The sequence below is a fragment of the Pristiophorus japonicus genome, unplaced genomic scaffold (assembly GCF_044704955.1).
Source record: "Pristiophorus japonicus isolate sPriJap1 unplaced genomic scaffold, sPriJap1.hap1 HAP1_SCAFFOLD_659, whole genome shotgun sequence".
NCBI lineage: Eukaryota > Metazoa > Chordata > Chondrichthyes > Pristiophoridae > Pristiophorus > Pristiophorus japonicus.
In genome coordinates, this window is record NW_027254571.1 from 142,109 (window position 1) to 159,346 (window position 17,238).

The 17,238-nt window shown below is 53.0% G+C and overlaps 1 protein-coding gene across 1 annotated transcript in view; it reads left to right on the top strand.

Moving 5' to 3' along the window:
• The window catches only part of LOC139255888 (spectrin beta chain, non-erythrocytic 1-like), a gene marked incomplete at both ends in the record, with an annotated part of 232,208 nt that overhangs the window by 142,058 nt on the left and 72,912 nt on the right, over positions 1-17,238 (top strand). Inside the window, one exon of the mRNA XM_070874048.1 lies at positions 8,772-9,035. Coding sequence (XP_070730149.1) covers positions 8,772-9,035 — 264 coding nt within the window. The remainder of the gene's footprint in view (positions 1-8,771; positions 9,036-17,238) is intronic.

The window sequence follows — 17,238 nt, forward strand, 5'->3', positions numbered from 1 at the left end:
GTGTTTTGGGACTCTGATGACTGTTACCCCAAAAGTTTGACACTGTACAAGATTGGTTAAATTCAATTCAAACGTTTATGTAAAAATCTCAAAAATATACAATTTTAAAACTTTGTAAAACTTATAACTATAAAACAACTGTAACAACTTTAACAAAACGTTAACAACTTTAATAACAATTTTAACAAAACTTTTACAACTTTTATAAACTTTTACAAATCAAACTTCAATTGTTCAATGAACAAGTTAAACAAAAAGACCCTTTCCTGTCCTCGGCCCCATCCGTGACCACGTGCTACACCACCCTTGGGACTATTCCCCCCCTTTCTTACTCCCGCCCTTTTCTTTCCCACTGCCCCTGAGCCCGGACCTCCCCGTGGTGGTACCAAGCCGGTGAGCACCACACCCCGAGTGCTGTTGCTGTTGTTGGGGGTCAGACATTGCAGGCGCAATGAATGGCGTCTCAGGAGAAGCTGGCGATGTGGAAGGCACGGCTTCGGGGCTGGAAGATGATGTCAGCTCCCCACCCTCAGGTGCTGTCGACCCGACTACTATGGCACGGGGAGATTGTGCGCCATGTCCCGATCCCATTGATTGCCGCATGGCATCGACGGAGTCTATGGTTCGCTTCATCATGGTGATCAGACACGACATATCCTCTGACTACCGCTCTGATAGCGCCGCGATGCTTGCGGCTATTGTCGTCATGACCTTGAGCAGCTCTCGACCTATGTCGACGCTGGCCTGTGACAGACGCTCCATGTTCTGGTACACGCAGCCGACCTTCCCTGCAAAGGCGCTGCAACACTGGGGACGCCTTGCTGCGCACGGCTTGGTCCCACAGAACCAGAGGAGCCGTGGGGGAATCCACATGGAGCTGGTGTACCCTTCTCCGTCTCCACCTGCACTGGCTCCAGGATCAGCGGCTCTTCCTCTTCCTCATCTCCGCCAGGGGTGAAGTCAGGAGAGGGCTGAGTGACGCCAGAGGTGGAGGCAGTGGGTCTCTCTGTGTCGGTGTGGTCTGAATCGTCCGAGTCTGGAAGTACACAACAACATTTAAAAATGCCTGGCACCAGGGAAGGGGTCAGGGTTACATGAGTACACAGTACAGCGACTTACCACAGTCTTACTTAAATGTCCACCACTGCTGCAGTACTTCATTACATATCGCAGACAGACATTACATATCTGCATTACGTTACATGCCCCACCATTGCAGTACATCTTGAGGCCAACATTACAGTTACATTACATGCCATGAGTGGACCGCAACACAGACTGCATTGTATTGAACTGACCGTCCTGTGTGGGTGGCTCAGCTCCAGTGCCAGTGGTGGCATGGTTGCTATCCCCGACCGGGGACAAGGCAGGGATCTCGATATCTGTAAACGGCTCCTGGGTTGTGAGTCCTCCCTCCCCTGTACGCCGCTGACCCGCTGCTATCGCACATGTCTTCTTCTGCTGAAAGTAAAGTAAATCAAAGTAAAAATCTTCAATCCATTTAACATCGCAGTCACACAGGGTCACACACACACATTAAAAAACACGGCATTGATCCTCTTGGCATTGCCTGAAAGCACGAATACATAAGATAAATAACATAATCCGTGTGACACGGAGCCTACATTTACATGGCACATGGGGGCGGGGGGCTGCATAAATAAAACCATGACTTTTCTCCCCTCACCAGGTTGTTCCACCTCTTTCATGGTCCTTGTGGAGGACACAGCCTCCCCGATCTCGACCCATATCCTGTTGTACTCCTTTGGGGGGTGGCTTTCCATGACTACCCTTCGTTAGCTCGGAGTACCTCTCTGTTATATGCTGGAGAAGGACAGGTAACTCTGTCTTGTCGTAGGCAGGCGCCCTTAACCTCCCGTCTCTTTCAATGTTCCTGCACTTTGATTTTTTTTAACATTTCCATGATATTTCTGTTATAAGTTTTTTGATTTGTAAAATATGTCTTTTTATTCAAACTGTAGAATTATTAGTTGTTATGAATATATTTTAACTGCAATATGTTTTTAAAGTAACTGCCCGTCGACTAGCTTGCTGCTCCTTCTCACTCTCTCTCCCTCCTCTTCAACTCACTGCGCATGCGCTGGTGACCCCTGACCCCCGAAATCGTGGGTAAAACGCTTCTGTGCCAAAAACGGGGGGTGGGGGGGGGGGGAAATTGCGCATGCGCAGTTCAGTGCCACACCGTCCAGCGAAGAGAAAGTCGATCTGGATCGACTAAGTTACATACCGCCCGCTGCAGACATAACGGCGAAGGAAAATGTTGACCAATTTTGTCCTCTTTGGTCTCGGCGGTGTGCCGGCGGCTTGAAACGACGCACCGTCGGCACACCACCGAGAAATGGGCTGACCTTAAGCATTGACCAGTTTCGGGCCCAGAGAGTTCACATCACCAAATAAACCCCTTAGCCAGTGAGGAAACAATTTATTAACCAGAAAAATTAATTCGAGTATCCTATAGCATAGAGGTTTGGAAGGATTTAATGTTCTATTATGAGAAGTTTGATGTGCTGCAGGATTGTTTGATTTATATACACAAGAGAGTGATAAGATTTCCACAACTGCCCCCTCTCCATACTTACCATAGGAACACAAGAACAGGAGGAGGGTCATTCATCCCTTCCCTCGGGTCTGTTCCGCCATTCAGTGAGATCACACCTCACCTGTAGCTTGACTCCAGCTACCCGCCTTGGTCCCAAAACCCTTAATAATTTCGCCAACAAAAATCTATCAATCTCAGTTTTGACATTTTTACTTGACCCCCAGCCTCATCAGCATATAGGGGGAGAGAGTTCCCGATTCCCACTGCCCTTTGTGTGAAGAAGTGCTCCCTGACATCACCCTGAACGGCCTGCCTCTAATTTTATGCCCCCTTGTTCGGGCTCCCCCCACCAGAGGGAATATTTTCTCTCTGTCTATTAAACCCGTTAACCTTCTATACTCGAGAGAATACAAGCCCAGTCTGTGCAAACTGTCCCTTTTGGCTTCCGTATCATTCTGGTCAATCTGCACTGCACCCCACCAAGGCCAGTATATCGTTCCTAGGTGCGGTGCCCAGAACTGAACGCAGTGCTCCAGGTGGGGTCTACAGTGATGCGAAGGTTGGCAGTAGGCCAGAGGATTGGGAAATTTTTAGAAACCAGCAAAGGACCACTAAAAAAAAAGAGTAGACAGATTATGAGATTAAACTAGCAAAAAATATAAAAACGGACAGGAAGAGCTTCTACAGGTATATAAAAAAGAAGTGAGTAGCTAAAGTAAACTTTGATCCCTTAGAGGATGAGACCGGGGAATTAATAATGGGAAACGGGGAAATGGCAGAGACTTGGAACAAATATTTTGTATCGGTCTTCACAGTAGAGGACACTCAAAACATCCCAATAATATATAATCAAGGGGCTATAGGGAGGGGGGTGGGGCGCGGTTGGGGGGAGACTTAAAACAAGCACTATCACCAGAGAAAAAGTACGAGGTAAAATAATGGGACTAAAGGTGGACAAGTCCCCAGGACCTGATGGCCTGCATCCTGGGGTTTTAAAAGAAATAGCTGCAGAGATAGTGGATGCATTGGTGGTAATCTACCAAAATTCTCTGGATTCTGGAAAGGTCCCAGCGGACTGGAAAACCGCAAATGTAACGTCTCTATTTAAGAAAAGAGGGAGACAGAAAACAGGAAACTATAGACCAGTGAGCCTGCCATTGGGAAAATACTGGAGTCCATTATTAATAAAGTAGTAGCAGGACATTTATAAATAGTGTATTTGGATTTCCAGAAAGCATTCGATAAGGTGCCACATAAAAGGTTACTGCACAAGATAAGAGTTCATGGGGTTGGGGGTAATATATTAGTGTGGAAGGAGGATTGGCTAACTAACAGAAAACAGAGATAAATGGGTCATTTTCTGGTTGACAAACAGTGACTAGTGGGGTGCCACAGGGATCAGTGCTGGGGCCTCAACTATTTACAATCTATATTAATGACTTGGATGAAGGGGCCAGTGTAATGTAGCTAAATTTGCTGATAATACAAAGATGGGTGGGAAAGCAAGTTGTGAGGAGGACGCAAAGAATCTACAAAGGGATATAGACAGACTCAGTGAGTGGGCAAAAATTTGGCAATGTGGGAAAATGTGAGGTTATCCACTTTGGTAGGAAAAATAAAAAAGCAAATGATTATTTAAATGGAGAGAGATTACAAAATTCTGCGGTACAGACGGATCTTGTACATGAAACACAAAAAGTTAGTATGCAGCTACAGCAAGTAATTTGGAAGGTAAATGGAATGTTGGCCTTTATTGAAAGGGGGATAGAGTATAAAAGTAGGGAAGTCCTGCTAAAACTGTGCAAGGTATTGGTGAGGCCACACCTGGAGTACTGCGTGCAGTTTTGGTCTCTGTATTTAAGGAGGGATATACTTGCATTGGAGGCAGTTCAAAGAAGATTCACTCGGTTGATTCCAGAGATGATGGGGTTGTCTTATGAAGAAAGGTTGAGCAGGTTGGGCCTATACTCCTTGGAGTTTAGAAGACTGAGAGGTGATCTCACTGAATCGTTTAAGATTTTGAGGGGGCTTGACAGGTTGGATGCAGAGAGGATGTTTTTCTTCGTGGGGGAAACTAGAACTAGGGGGCATAGTTTCAGAATAAGGGGTCGCCCACTTAAGACGGAGATGAGGAGGGATTTCTTCTCTCAGAGGGTTGTACATCTGTGGAATTCTCTGTCCCAGAGAGCTGTGGAGGCTGGGTCATTGAATATATTTAAGGTGGAGATAGATAGTTCAACGTGGGACGTGTGAGGTCATCCACTTTGGACCAGAGAAAGATTGATCCGGGTAGTTTTTAAATGGCACAAAGCTGGGAACTGTGGTGGATAAGCGCACGCTGACAGATAGCTTGAGGTTGAGGTCAGTCACTCGCTGTTCCAACACTGGCTGCACTATGCCCCGCTCCCTCCCCGTACTCCCCCCGCTCCATCCCCGCTCCCCCTCCCCGTCCCCACCCGTACCCCCTCCCCGTACCCCCCCGCTCCCTCCCCGTACCCCCCCTCCCCGTACCCCCCCTGCTCCATCCCCGTACCCCCTCCCCGTACCCCTTCCCCGCCCCACGCTCCCTCCCCGTACTCCCCCCGCTCCATCCCCACTCCCCCTCCCCGTACCCCCCCGCTCCCTCCCCGTACTTCCCCCGCTCCATCCCCACTCCCCCTCCCCGTCCCCCCCGCTCCCTCCCCGTACTCCCCCCGCTCCATCCCCACTCCCCCTCCCCGTCCCCCCCGCTCCCTCCCCGTACTCCCCCCGCTCCATCCCCACTCCCCCTCCCCGTCCCCCCCGCTCCCTCCCCGTACTCCCCCCGCTCCATCCCCGCTCCCCCTCCCCGTACCCCCCCGCTCCCTCCCCGTACTTCCCCCGCTCCATCCCCACTCCCCCTCCCCGTCCCCCCCGCTCCCTCCCCGTACTCCCCCCGCTCCATCCCCGCTCCCCCTCCCCGTCCCCCCCGCTCCCTCCCCGTACCCCCCCGGTCCCTCCCCGTACTCCCCCCGCTCCATCCCCGCTCCCCCTCCACGTCCCCCCCGCTCCCTCCCCGTACTCCCCCCGCTCCATCCCCGCTCCCCCTCCACGTCCCCCCCGCTCCCTCCCCGTACTCCCCCCGCTCCATCCCCGCTCCCCCTCCCCGTCCCCCCCGCTCCCTTCCCGTACCCCCCCGGTCCCTCCCCGTACTCCCCCCGCTCCATCCCCGCTCCCCCTCCACGTCCCCCCCGCTCCCTCCCCGTACTCCCCCCGCTCCATCCCCGCTCCCCCTCCCCGTACCCCCCCGCTCCCTCCCCGTACTTCCCCCGCTCCATCCCCGCTCCCCCTCCACGTCCCCCCCGCTCCCTCCCCGTACTCCCCCCGCTCCATCCCCGCTCCCCCTCCCCGTACCCCCCCGCTCCCTCCCCGTACTCCCCCCGCTCCATCCCCGCTCCCCCTCCCCGTACCCCCCCGCTCCCTCCCTGTACTTCCCCCGCTCCATCCCCACTCCCCCTCCCCGTCCCCCCCGCTCCCTCCCCGTACTCCCCCCGCTCCATCCCCGCTCCCCCTCCACGTCCCCCCCGCTCCCTCCCCGTACTCCCCCCGCTCCATCCCCGCTCCCCCTCCCCGTACCCCCCCGCTCCCTCCCCGTACTCCCCCCGCTCCATCCCCGCTCCCCCTCCCCGTACCCCCCCGCTCCCTCCCCGTACTCCCCCCGCTCCATCCCCGCTCCCCCTCCCCGTACCCCCCCCGCTCCCTCCCCGTACTTCCCCCGCTCCATCCCCACTCCCCCTCCCCGTACCCCCCCGCTTCCTCCCCGTACTCCCCCCGCTCCATCCCCCGCTCCCCCTCCCCGTCCCCCCGTACCCCCACCCGTGCCCCCTCCCCGTACCCCCCCGCTCCATCCCCGTACCCCCTCCCCGTACCCCCCCTGCTCCATCCCCGTACCCCCTCCCCATCCCCACCTGTACCCCCTCACCGCCCCCCGTACCCCCACCCGTGCCCCCTCCCCGTACCCCCCCGCTCCATCCCCGTACCCCCTCCCCGTACTCCCCCCGCTCCAACCCCGCTCCCCCTCCCCGCGCCCCCTCCCCGTACCCCCCCGCTCCCTCCCCGCGCCCCCTCCCCGTGCCCCCTCCCCTCCTTGTGGCCCCCTCCCTTCCTCGTGCCCCCTCCCTGTGCCCCTCCTCGTGTCCCTCTCCCCCCACCCCCTCCCCGTACCCCCCCTGCTCCATCCCCGTACCCCCTCCCCATTCCCACCCGTACCCCCTCCCCGCCCCCCCGTACCCCCACCCGTGCCCCCTCCCCGTACCTCCGCTCCATCCCCGTACCCCCTCCCCATTCCCACCCGTACCCCCTCCCCACCCCCCGTACCCCCACCCGTGCCCCCTCCCCGAACCCCCCCGCTCCATCCCCGTACCCCCTCCCTATTCCCCCCCGTACCCCCTCCCCGCCCCCCCCGTACCCCCACCCGTGCCCCCTCCCCGTACCCCCCCCGCTCCATCCCCGTACCCCCTCCCCGTACCCCCTCCCCCGCTCCCTCCCCGCGCCCCCTCCCCGTGCCCCCTCCCCTCCTCGTGCCCCCTCCCTTCCTCGTGCCCCCTCCCCTCCCCTTGCCCCCTCCCTGTGCCCCTCCCCGTGTCCCTCTCCCCCACCCCCTCTGCGCCCCCTCCCTTCACCCCCTACGCGCCCCTCCCGCTCCCCTCCTTGTGCCCCCGTGCCCACTCCCTTCCTCGTGCCCACTCCCTGTGCCCCTCCCCTCCCCATGCCCCTCTCCCCGCCCCCTCCCTTCACACCCTCCTCGCGCCCCGTGCCCCCCGTCCCCTCCTCATGCCCTCCCAGTGCCCCCTCCCTGCCCCGGCGCCTAGATGACAATCGGTGTAATCAGTCAGACTGACAAAAGCTTGGGCTTTCCGGCGGTAATCTCGATGTTAAACACTCCGTTCAAAGCTAGACCATTTTGGATTAGGTGTCACTGGGGGTTTAACAGCGTATCAACTGCTAAACCAACGATAGGGCCCTGAAAAACTAATTTGTGCCAGGTTTCTCCATAATGATGCAAAGTACAATTTTTAAGAAATTTCAAAAAAATATATATATTTAAAAAAAAATAAAAACAGAAAGTGCTGGAATTCTCAGCAGGTCAGGCAGCATCTGTGGCGAGAACGGAGTTAATGTTTCGGGTCTGTGACCCATCGTCAGAACCGGGAAAGTTTGGGATGTAACAGATTGTTCAGGAGGTGCGGGGCCAGGAAACGGGGAGGGAGGAGAGAACTAAAGGGACTGTCTGGGATAGGGTGGGAGGCAGGAGAGATTAGAGAGACACAAGGGATGGTGGGCAAAAATGGGATGGTGATGGTAATAAGTTAATGGTGATGGTAATAAGTTAATGGTGATGGTAAACAAGTTAATGATGATGGTAATAAGTTAATGGTGATGGTAAACAAGTTAATGATGATGGTAACAAAAAATGAGTCTAGTGGGGGGTGTATGGCGGAATCATCACCAGATGCCGTGGGAAAGAGATAAAAAGGGGGGGGGGTTTGTAAAAAGAAGGAAGGAAAGTAAACAAAAATAGGGGCAGAGGCTCTGGTCTGAAATTGTTGAACTCGATGTTGAGTGTGGAAGGCTGTAAAGTGCCTAAACAAAAGATGAGGTGCTGTTCCTCGAGCTTGCGTTGAGCTGCGTTGGAACAGTGCAGGAGGCCGAGGACGGAGAGGTCAGAGTGGGAGTGGAGCGGGGAATTAAAGGGACAGGCGACTGGAAGCTCGGGGTCATGCTTACGGACTGAACAGAGGTGCTCCGCAAAGCGGTCACCCAATTTACGCTTGGTCTCCCCAAGCGCCTGAACAAACCCCCCCCCACTCCCGCCAATGCCCCCTGCACACAGCAGTGTGTGTCTTCCATTGCACTGACCTGCGACCCCTGTAATGTGAAGCAAAGCAACGTGAGCCGAGCAGGAGCCGATTTGACCTCCTGACCTTTGAGTGGCCTTTAGCAGCGAGTCCCACAGTTCTGCTTTCTGTCAGCACCCTGGGGAAGCAGAACTAGTCGGTCCCATTGATCTTTGGCAGCTTTGAATGTTTAATATCATCGGGATATTCCGAGGATATTTATGAGCTAACATGCTCTGGTGCCCTGTGCGAGTGGGAGTTTATTGGCCAATGCCGAGTTTGGTTCTATGATGGAGGCGTGACAGACTGTTTCAATGTGCCATGATGTTTGTCTCCCTGTCCTCTCTGTGTTCCAGGAGGGGCAACAACTGATTGACGAGAAGCCCGAGCTAGCCCAGGTGGTGAGGAAGAAACTGGAGGAGATCCATGATTGCTGGATCGTGCTGGAGAGCACGACACAGGACAAGGCGAGGCACCTGTTTGATGTGAGCAAGGCAGAGCTGCTGGTGCAGAGCTATGGTGAGCTAGACAAGAGGCTGTCGCAGCTCGAGGGGCAGCTACACGGGGTAGAAAGGCCCAGAGACATCGGCAGTGTCAACACTCAACTCCAGAAACTGCAGGTGAGCTATCGGGAGTGCCCGCGACATTAACCCGCCCGTTGTACACCCCGTTATACACCCGCCCGTTATACACCCTGTTATACACACGGCCGTTATACACCCCGTTATACACCCGCCCGTTATACACCCTGTTATACACCCGCCCGTTATACACCCTGTTATACACCCGGCCGTTATACACCCTGTTATACACCCGCCCGTTGTACACCCCGTTATACACCCGCCCGTTATACACCCTGTTATACACACGGCCGTTATACACCCCGTTATACACCCGCCCGTTATACACCCTGTTATACACCCGCCCGTTATACATCCCGTTATACACCCGGCCGTTATACACCCTGTTATACACCCGCCCGTTATACACCCTGTTATACACACGGCCGTTATACACCCCGTTATACACCCGCCCGTTATACACCCTGTTATACACACGGCCGTTATACACCCCGTTATACACCCGGCCGTTATACACCCGCCCGTTGTACACCCCGTTATACACCCGCCCGATATACACCCCGTTATACACCCGCCCGTTATACACCCTGTTATACACCCGCCCGTTATACACCCTGTTATACACCCGCCCGTTGTACACCCCGTTATACACCCGCCCGATATACACCCCGTTATACACCCGCCCGTTATACACCCTGTTATACACCCGCCCGTTATACACCCTGTTATACACCCGCCCGTTGTACACCCCGTTATACACCCGCCCGTTATACATCCCGTTATACACCCGCCCGTTATACACCCTGTTATACACCCGCCCATTATACACCCTGTTATACACCCGCCCGTTATACACCCTGTTATACACCCGCCCGTTATACACCCCGTTATACACCCGCCCGTTATACACCCTGTTATACACCCGCCCGTTATACACCCTGTTATACAACCACCCGTTATACACCCCGTTATACACCCGGCCGTTATACACCCCGTTATACACCCGCCCGTTATACATCCCGTTATACACCCGCCCGTTATACACCCTGTTATACACCCGCCTGTTATACACCCCGTTATACACCCGCCCGTTATACACCCACCCGTTATACACCCCGTTATACACCCGCCCGTTATACACCCCGTTATACACCTGCCCGTTATACACCCCGTTATACACCCGGCCGTTATACACCCCGTTATAAACCCGCCCGTTATACACCCCGTTATACACCCGCCCGTTATACACCCCGTTATACACCCGCCCGTTATACACCCCGTTATACACCCGCCCGTTATACACCCTGTTATACACCCTGCCCGTTATACATCCCGATATACACCCCGTTATACACCCTGCCCGTTATACATCCCGTTATACACCCGCCCATTATACACCCCGTTATACACCCGCCCGTTATACACCCTGTTATACACCCGCCCGTTATACACCCCGTTATACACCCGTCCGTTATACACCCTGTTATACACCCTGCCCGTTATACACCCCGTTATACACCCCATTATACACCCGCCCGTTATACACCCTGTTATACACCCGCCCGTTATACACCCCGTTATACACTCGCCCGTTATACACCCTGTTATACACCCGCCCGTTATACACCCTGTTATACACCCGCCCGTTACACCCTGTTATACACCCGCCTGTTATACACCCCGTTATACACCAGCCCGTTATACACCCCGTTATACACCCGGCCGTTATACACCCCGTTATACACCCTGCCCGTTATACATCCCGTTATACACTCGCCCGTTATACACCCCGTTATACACCCTGCCCGTTATACATCCCGTTATACACCCGCCCATTATACACCCCGTTATACACCCGCCCGTTATACACCCTGTTATACACCCGCCCGTTATACACCCTGTTATACACCCTGCCCGTTATACACCCCGTTATACACCCCATTATACACCCGCCCGTTATACACCCTGTTATACACCCGCCCGTTATACACCCGCCCGTTATACACCCCGTTATACACCCGCCCGTTATACACCCTGTTATACACTCGCCCGTTATACACCCTGCTATACACCCTGCCCGTTATACACCCTGTTATACACCCACCCGTTATACACCCCGTTATACACCCGCCCGTTATACACCCCGTTATACACTCGCCCGTTATACACCCTGCTATACACCCTGCCCGTTATACACCCTGTTATACACCCACCCGTTATACACCCCGTTATACACCCGCCCATTATACACCCCGTTATACACCCGCCCGTTATATACCCTGTTATACACCCTGCCCGTTATACACCCTGCCCGTTATACACCCCGTTATATACCCGGCCGTTATACATCCCGTTATACACCCGGCCGTTAAACATCCCGTTATACACTCTGCCCGTTATATACCCTGTTATACACCCTGCCCGTTATACACCCTGCCCGTTATACACCCCGTTATATACCCGGCCGTTATACATCCCGTTATACACCCGCCCGTTATACACCCTGTTATACACCCGCCCGTTATACACCCTGTTATACACCCTACCCGTTATACATCCCGTTATACACCCAGCCGTTATACACCCTGTTATACACCCGCCCGTTATACACCCCGCCAGTTATACACCCCGTTATACACCCGCCCGTTATACACCCTGTTATACACCCTGCCCGTTATACACCCCGTTATACACCCGCCCGTTATACACCCTGTTATACACCCTGCCCGTTATACACCCTGTTATACACCTGCCCGTTATACACCCTGTTATACACCCGCCCGTTATACACCCACCCGTTATATACCCCGTTATACACCCGGCCGTTATACACCCTGTTATACACCCTGCCCGTTATACACCCTGTTATACACCCGCCCATTATACACCCTGTTATACACACGCCCAATATACACCCTGTTATACACCCGCCCGTTATACACCCGCCCGTTATACACCCCGTTATACACCCGGCCGTTATACACCCGCCCGTTATACACCCCGTTATACACCCGCCCGTTATACACCCGCCCGTTATACACCCTGTTATACACCCGCCCGTTATACACCCTGTTATACACCCGCCCGTTATACACCCCGTTATACACCCGGCCGTTATACACCCGGCCGTTATACACCCGGCCGTTATACACCTTGTTATACACCCGGCTGTTATACACCCCGTTATACACCCACCCGTTATACACCCCGTTATACACCCGGCCGTTATATACCCGCCCGTTATACACCCTGTTATACACCCGCCCGTTATACACCCCGTTATACACCCGCCCGTTATACACCCTGTTATACACCCTGCCCGTTATACACCCTGTTATACACCCGCCCGTTATACACCCTGTTATACACACTGCCCGTTATACACCCCGTTATACAACCCGACCCGTTATACACCCTGTTATACACCCGCCCGTTATACACCCTGTTATACACCCGCCCGTTATACACCCTGTTATACACCCCGTTATACACCCGCCCGTTATACACCCCGTTATACACCCGCCCGTTATAAACCCCGTTATACACCCGGCCGTTATACACCCTGTTATACACCCTGCCCGTTGTACACCCTGTTATACACCCGCCCATTATACACCCTGTTATACACACGCCCAATATACACCCTGTTATACACCCGCCCGTTATACACCCCGTTATACACCCGCCCGTTATACACCCGCCCGTTATACACCCCGTTATACACCCGCCCGTTATACACCCTGTTATACACCCGCCCGTTATACACCCTGTTATACACCCGCCCGTTATACACCCTGTTATACACCCGCCCGTTATACACCCCGTTATACACCCGGCCGTTATACACCCGGCCGTTATCACCCGGCCGTTATACACCCTACCCGTTATACACCCTGTTATACACCCGCCCGTTATAGACCTTGTTATACACCCGGCAGTTATACACCCCATTATACACCCACCCGTTATACACCCCGTTATACCCCCGCCCGTTATACACCCTGTTATACACCCGCCCGTTATACACCCTGTTATACACCCTGCCCGTTATACACCCTGTTATACACCCGGCCGTTATACACCCTGTTATACACCCTGCCCGTTATACACCCTGTTATACACCCGCCCATTATACACCCTGTTATACACCCGCCCGATATACACCCTGTTATACACCCGCCAGTTATACACCCTGTTATACACCTGCCCGATATACACCCTGTTATACACCAGCCCGTTATATACCCTGTTATACACCCGCCCGATATACACCCTGTTATACACCCTGCCCATTATACACCCTGTTATACACCCGCCCATTATACACCCTGTTATACACCCGCCCGTTATACACCCTGTTATACACCCGCCCGTTATACACCCTGTTATACACCCTGCCCATTATACACCCCGTTATACAACCTGCCCATTATACACCCCGTTATACACACCACCCGTTATACACACCACCCATTATACACCGCGCCCGTTATACACCGCGCCCGTTATACACCGCGCCCGTTATACACACTGCCCTTTATACACACCAGCCCGTTATACACCGCGCCCGTTATACACCGCGCCCGTTATACACACTGCCCTTTATACACACCAGCCCGTTATACACCGCGCCCGTTATACACCGTGCCAGTTATACACCCGCTCGTTACACACCCCGCCCGTTATACACCCGCCTGTTTTACACTCCGCTCGTTGTACTCCCCGCCTGTTGTACACCGCGCACATCTGCCCGTTATATTTTGGCCCCTAGTTTTGCACTCCCCACAAGTGGAAACATCATCTGTGGGGGAGAAATTCGGCTGCTTAGCGTCTCATGTGGCAATAAGGGGTTAGTGACCGGGCATGAAGAATTCAGCAACGCCCGCCAACTTTAATACCTCAATATCCTTTTTATAATGCGGAGACCGGAACAGTACTCGCTGTGTGGTCTAACCAAGGTTCCATACAAGTTTAACATAACTTCACTGCATTTCAATTCTGTCCCTCTAAAAGTGAACCTCAGTATTGGTTTGAACTTTTTATGACTGTGTCGCTACCGTTAGTGATTTGTGAATCACTAAATCCCTCTGCTGCTTTCGAGTCTTACTGTGTGAATGTGAGTGTGTGCCGTGTGTTGTCGTGGGCAGCGGGGAGTGGAAGCTTTGGGCGGATATGTCTGTTCCTGTGCACGGTCTGCCCTCTCCACACACCCCCTACTGCAGGGTCACCTCCGCTGCAGTAACGGTCGGACAGTGAGGGGACATCTTGTGAATAGTGACCGTAATGCGATTGAAGCTGATACCTGGTTTGAGAGGGAGAAGAGTCAGAAAGTGAGATTTTAACTTTAAATAAGGCTAACTTTGAGTGGATTGCACAGAATGATACCGGGGCTGAAAGGGTTAAATTACGAGGACTGGTCGCACAGACTGGGCTTGTGTTCCCTTGAGTGTAGAACAATAAGGGGGTGATCTAATTGAGGTGTTTAAGATGATTAAAGGAGTTGATGGGGTGGATCGAGAGAAACTATTCCCTCTGGTGGGGGGAGTCCAGAACAAGGGGACATAACCTTAAAATTAGAGCCCGGCCGTTCAGGGGCGATGTCAGGAAACACTTCTTCACACACAGGGCCGTGGGAATCTGGAACTCTCTCCCCACACAAACTGCTGAGTCTGGTGATCAATTGAACAAAACTGGGATTGCTAGATGTTTGTTCAGCAAGAGTATTACCGAACCAAGGTGGGTAGATGGAGCCAAGTTACAGATAGTCCATGATCTCATTGAATGGTGCAACAGGCTCGAGGGGCAGAGTGGCCTCTTCCTGTTCCTATGTTCTAAATTGACTGCAGTAGACTGGGCCATACTGTTAATGGGTGAACCTATAGACACACAGTGGGAGGTATTTAAAGGAGAATTTGGTACGATACAAAACCCAGTACATGTACCCAGCTCCTAAAAAGGCCAAAACTCCACTTGTGTAGTTAAACAACCCTGGCCAGGAAATAAGGTGAGAGACAGCATCAAGCTAAAAGAAAAGGCTTACACAAAGGCAAGGGAAAGTGGTAGGGGAGATACAATAAACAACAAAGAATTATTGTCAGTGGCGCAAAAAGGAATAAGAAAAATACTTACAAGGGTATCAAAGCTAACAGCAAAAATTTCAATCAATATATTAAAAGAGAGAGGGAGTGTTGAGGGGAGATGTGGGCCCATTAAAGTCAGATGCCGCTGAGACTATAATGGCCAATAAGAAACTGGAAGACTTGTTAACTGAGCACTTTGTATCTGTTATCGCAGTGAAATAAGAAGGTAAAATATCAGTGGGACAAGGAAACCTGAAAATCAATCAAAGGGACGAACTTTAATATCAGTAATAAAATGGTAATGGAGAAAATAGTGGGACTGAAGATTGGCAAATTACCAGCATCTGATGGTTTCCACTCCAAGGCAAAACAAACAGGTGGAGAAATTGCAGATGTCATCATTTTACAAAGTTCTCTAGGTTTGAGAATCGTAGAATTATACATCACAGAAGGAGGCCATTCAGCCCATTGTGCCTGTGCTGGCTCTTTGAAAGAGCTCTCTGGTTAGTCCCACTCCCCCGCTCGTTCCCATCGCCTAGCTGGTGATCTTACAGAGAGCCGGCACGGGCACAATGGACCAGCTATGAGTTGAGCAAAGATAGTCGGCGTGGATTTGGAAAGGGTAGGACCTGTTTGACTAATCTCGTCGAATTTAAGATAATTAGTAAAAGTACCAGAGAGGCGATGAAAATTATTTTACGCAGCGAGTTGTGATCGGGAACGCGCTGCCTGAAAGGGCGGAGGGAGCAGATTCAACAGGAACTTTCACAAGGGAACTGGATACATACTTCAAACCGAAAGCAATACAAGACGATGGAGAAAGAACCAATTGGCGAGCTCACTCAGGCACAATGAAGAATGGCCTCAGTCTATGCTGTATAAGTCTGTGATCCTAGGTGACTACCATGGTGGACAAGAGAATGTCTGTGCTTATTACCTCGTGCAGAATCATACAGAAGTTATTCAGTATGATTCTGCACGAGGTAATAAGCACAAACTTCACAAGATAGAATTATGAGCAGAAATTGGAAATGGCTGCAGCCCCGAGGTTGTAGTTAGTGAATGTGGTTCAGCCTGAAGCATGTTCCAAACAGGATCGCTCCCAAGCCCGTCACGTTTCACAGCCTTTATCAGTGACCTGGACAGTGGTTTTGGGAGCATGCTCAGTATGTTTACAGATGGCACCAAAATCTGTGCAAGGGTTAAGATGGTAGAGGATTTAGATGTGCTGCAGGAGTTAATGTGGGCCTGGGTCCAGTGTCCAGATGTTGGTGTGGGAATGTGTTCAGTCTCCAGATGTTGGTGTGGGCCTGCACTCAGTCTCCAGATGTTGATGTGGGCCTGCATTCAGTCTCCACATGTTGGTGTGGGCCTGCGTTCGGTCTCCAGATGTTGGTGGGCCTGCGTTCAGTCTCCAGACGTTGGTGTGGGCCTGCACTCAGTCTCCAGATGTTGATGTGGGCCTGCGTTCAGTCTCCAGATGTTGATGTGCGCCTGCGTTCAGTCTCCAGATGTTGATGTGGGCCTGCGTTCAGTCTCCAGATGTTGGAGTGGGCCTGCGTTCAGTCTCCACATGTTGGTGCGGGCCTGCGTTCAGTCTCCAGATGTTGATGTGGGCCTGCGTTCAGTCTCCAGATGTTGATGTGGGCCTGCATTCAGTCTCCAGATGTTGGTGTGGGCCTGCGTTCAGTCTCCAGATGTTGATGTGGGCCTGCATTCAGTCTCCACATGTTGGTGCGGGCCTGCATTCAGTCTCCAGATGTTGATGTGGGCCTGCGTTCAGTCTCCAGATGTTGATATCCATGCCTTTGTTATCTTTAGACTTGACTATTCCAACGCATTCCTGGCTGGCCTCCCACATTCTACCCGATAGAAACCCGAGGTCAACCAAAGCCCGGCTGCCCCATGCTCTAACTCGCACCAAGTCCCTCTCACCCATCACCCCCTGTGCTCGCTAACCTACATTGGCAACACTTCGATTTTAACATTTTAATCTCCTCCAGCCCCACAACCCTCAAGATCTTTGTACGTGCGTGTAAATAAAAGAGTGCCCGACTCGCCTGTGGCGGTGTGTTGCCTCGTCACCTGACGCAGGAACTCGCGCCTCGTGGATGTTATCGCCCACAAACAGGGTGCACCACAATTTCCTGGTAATAGACTTT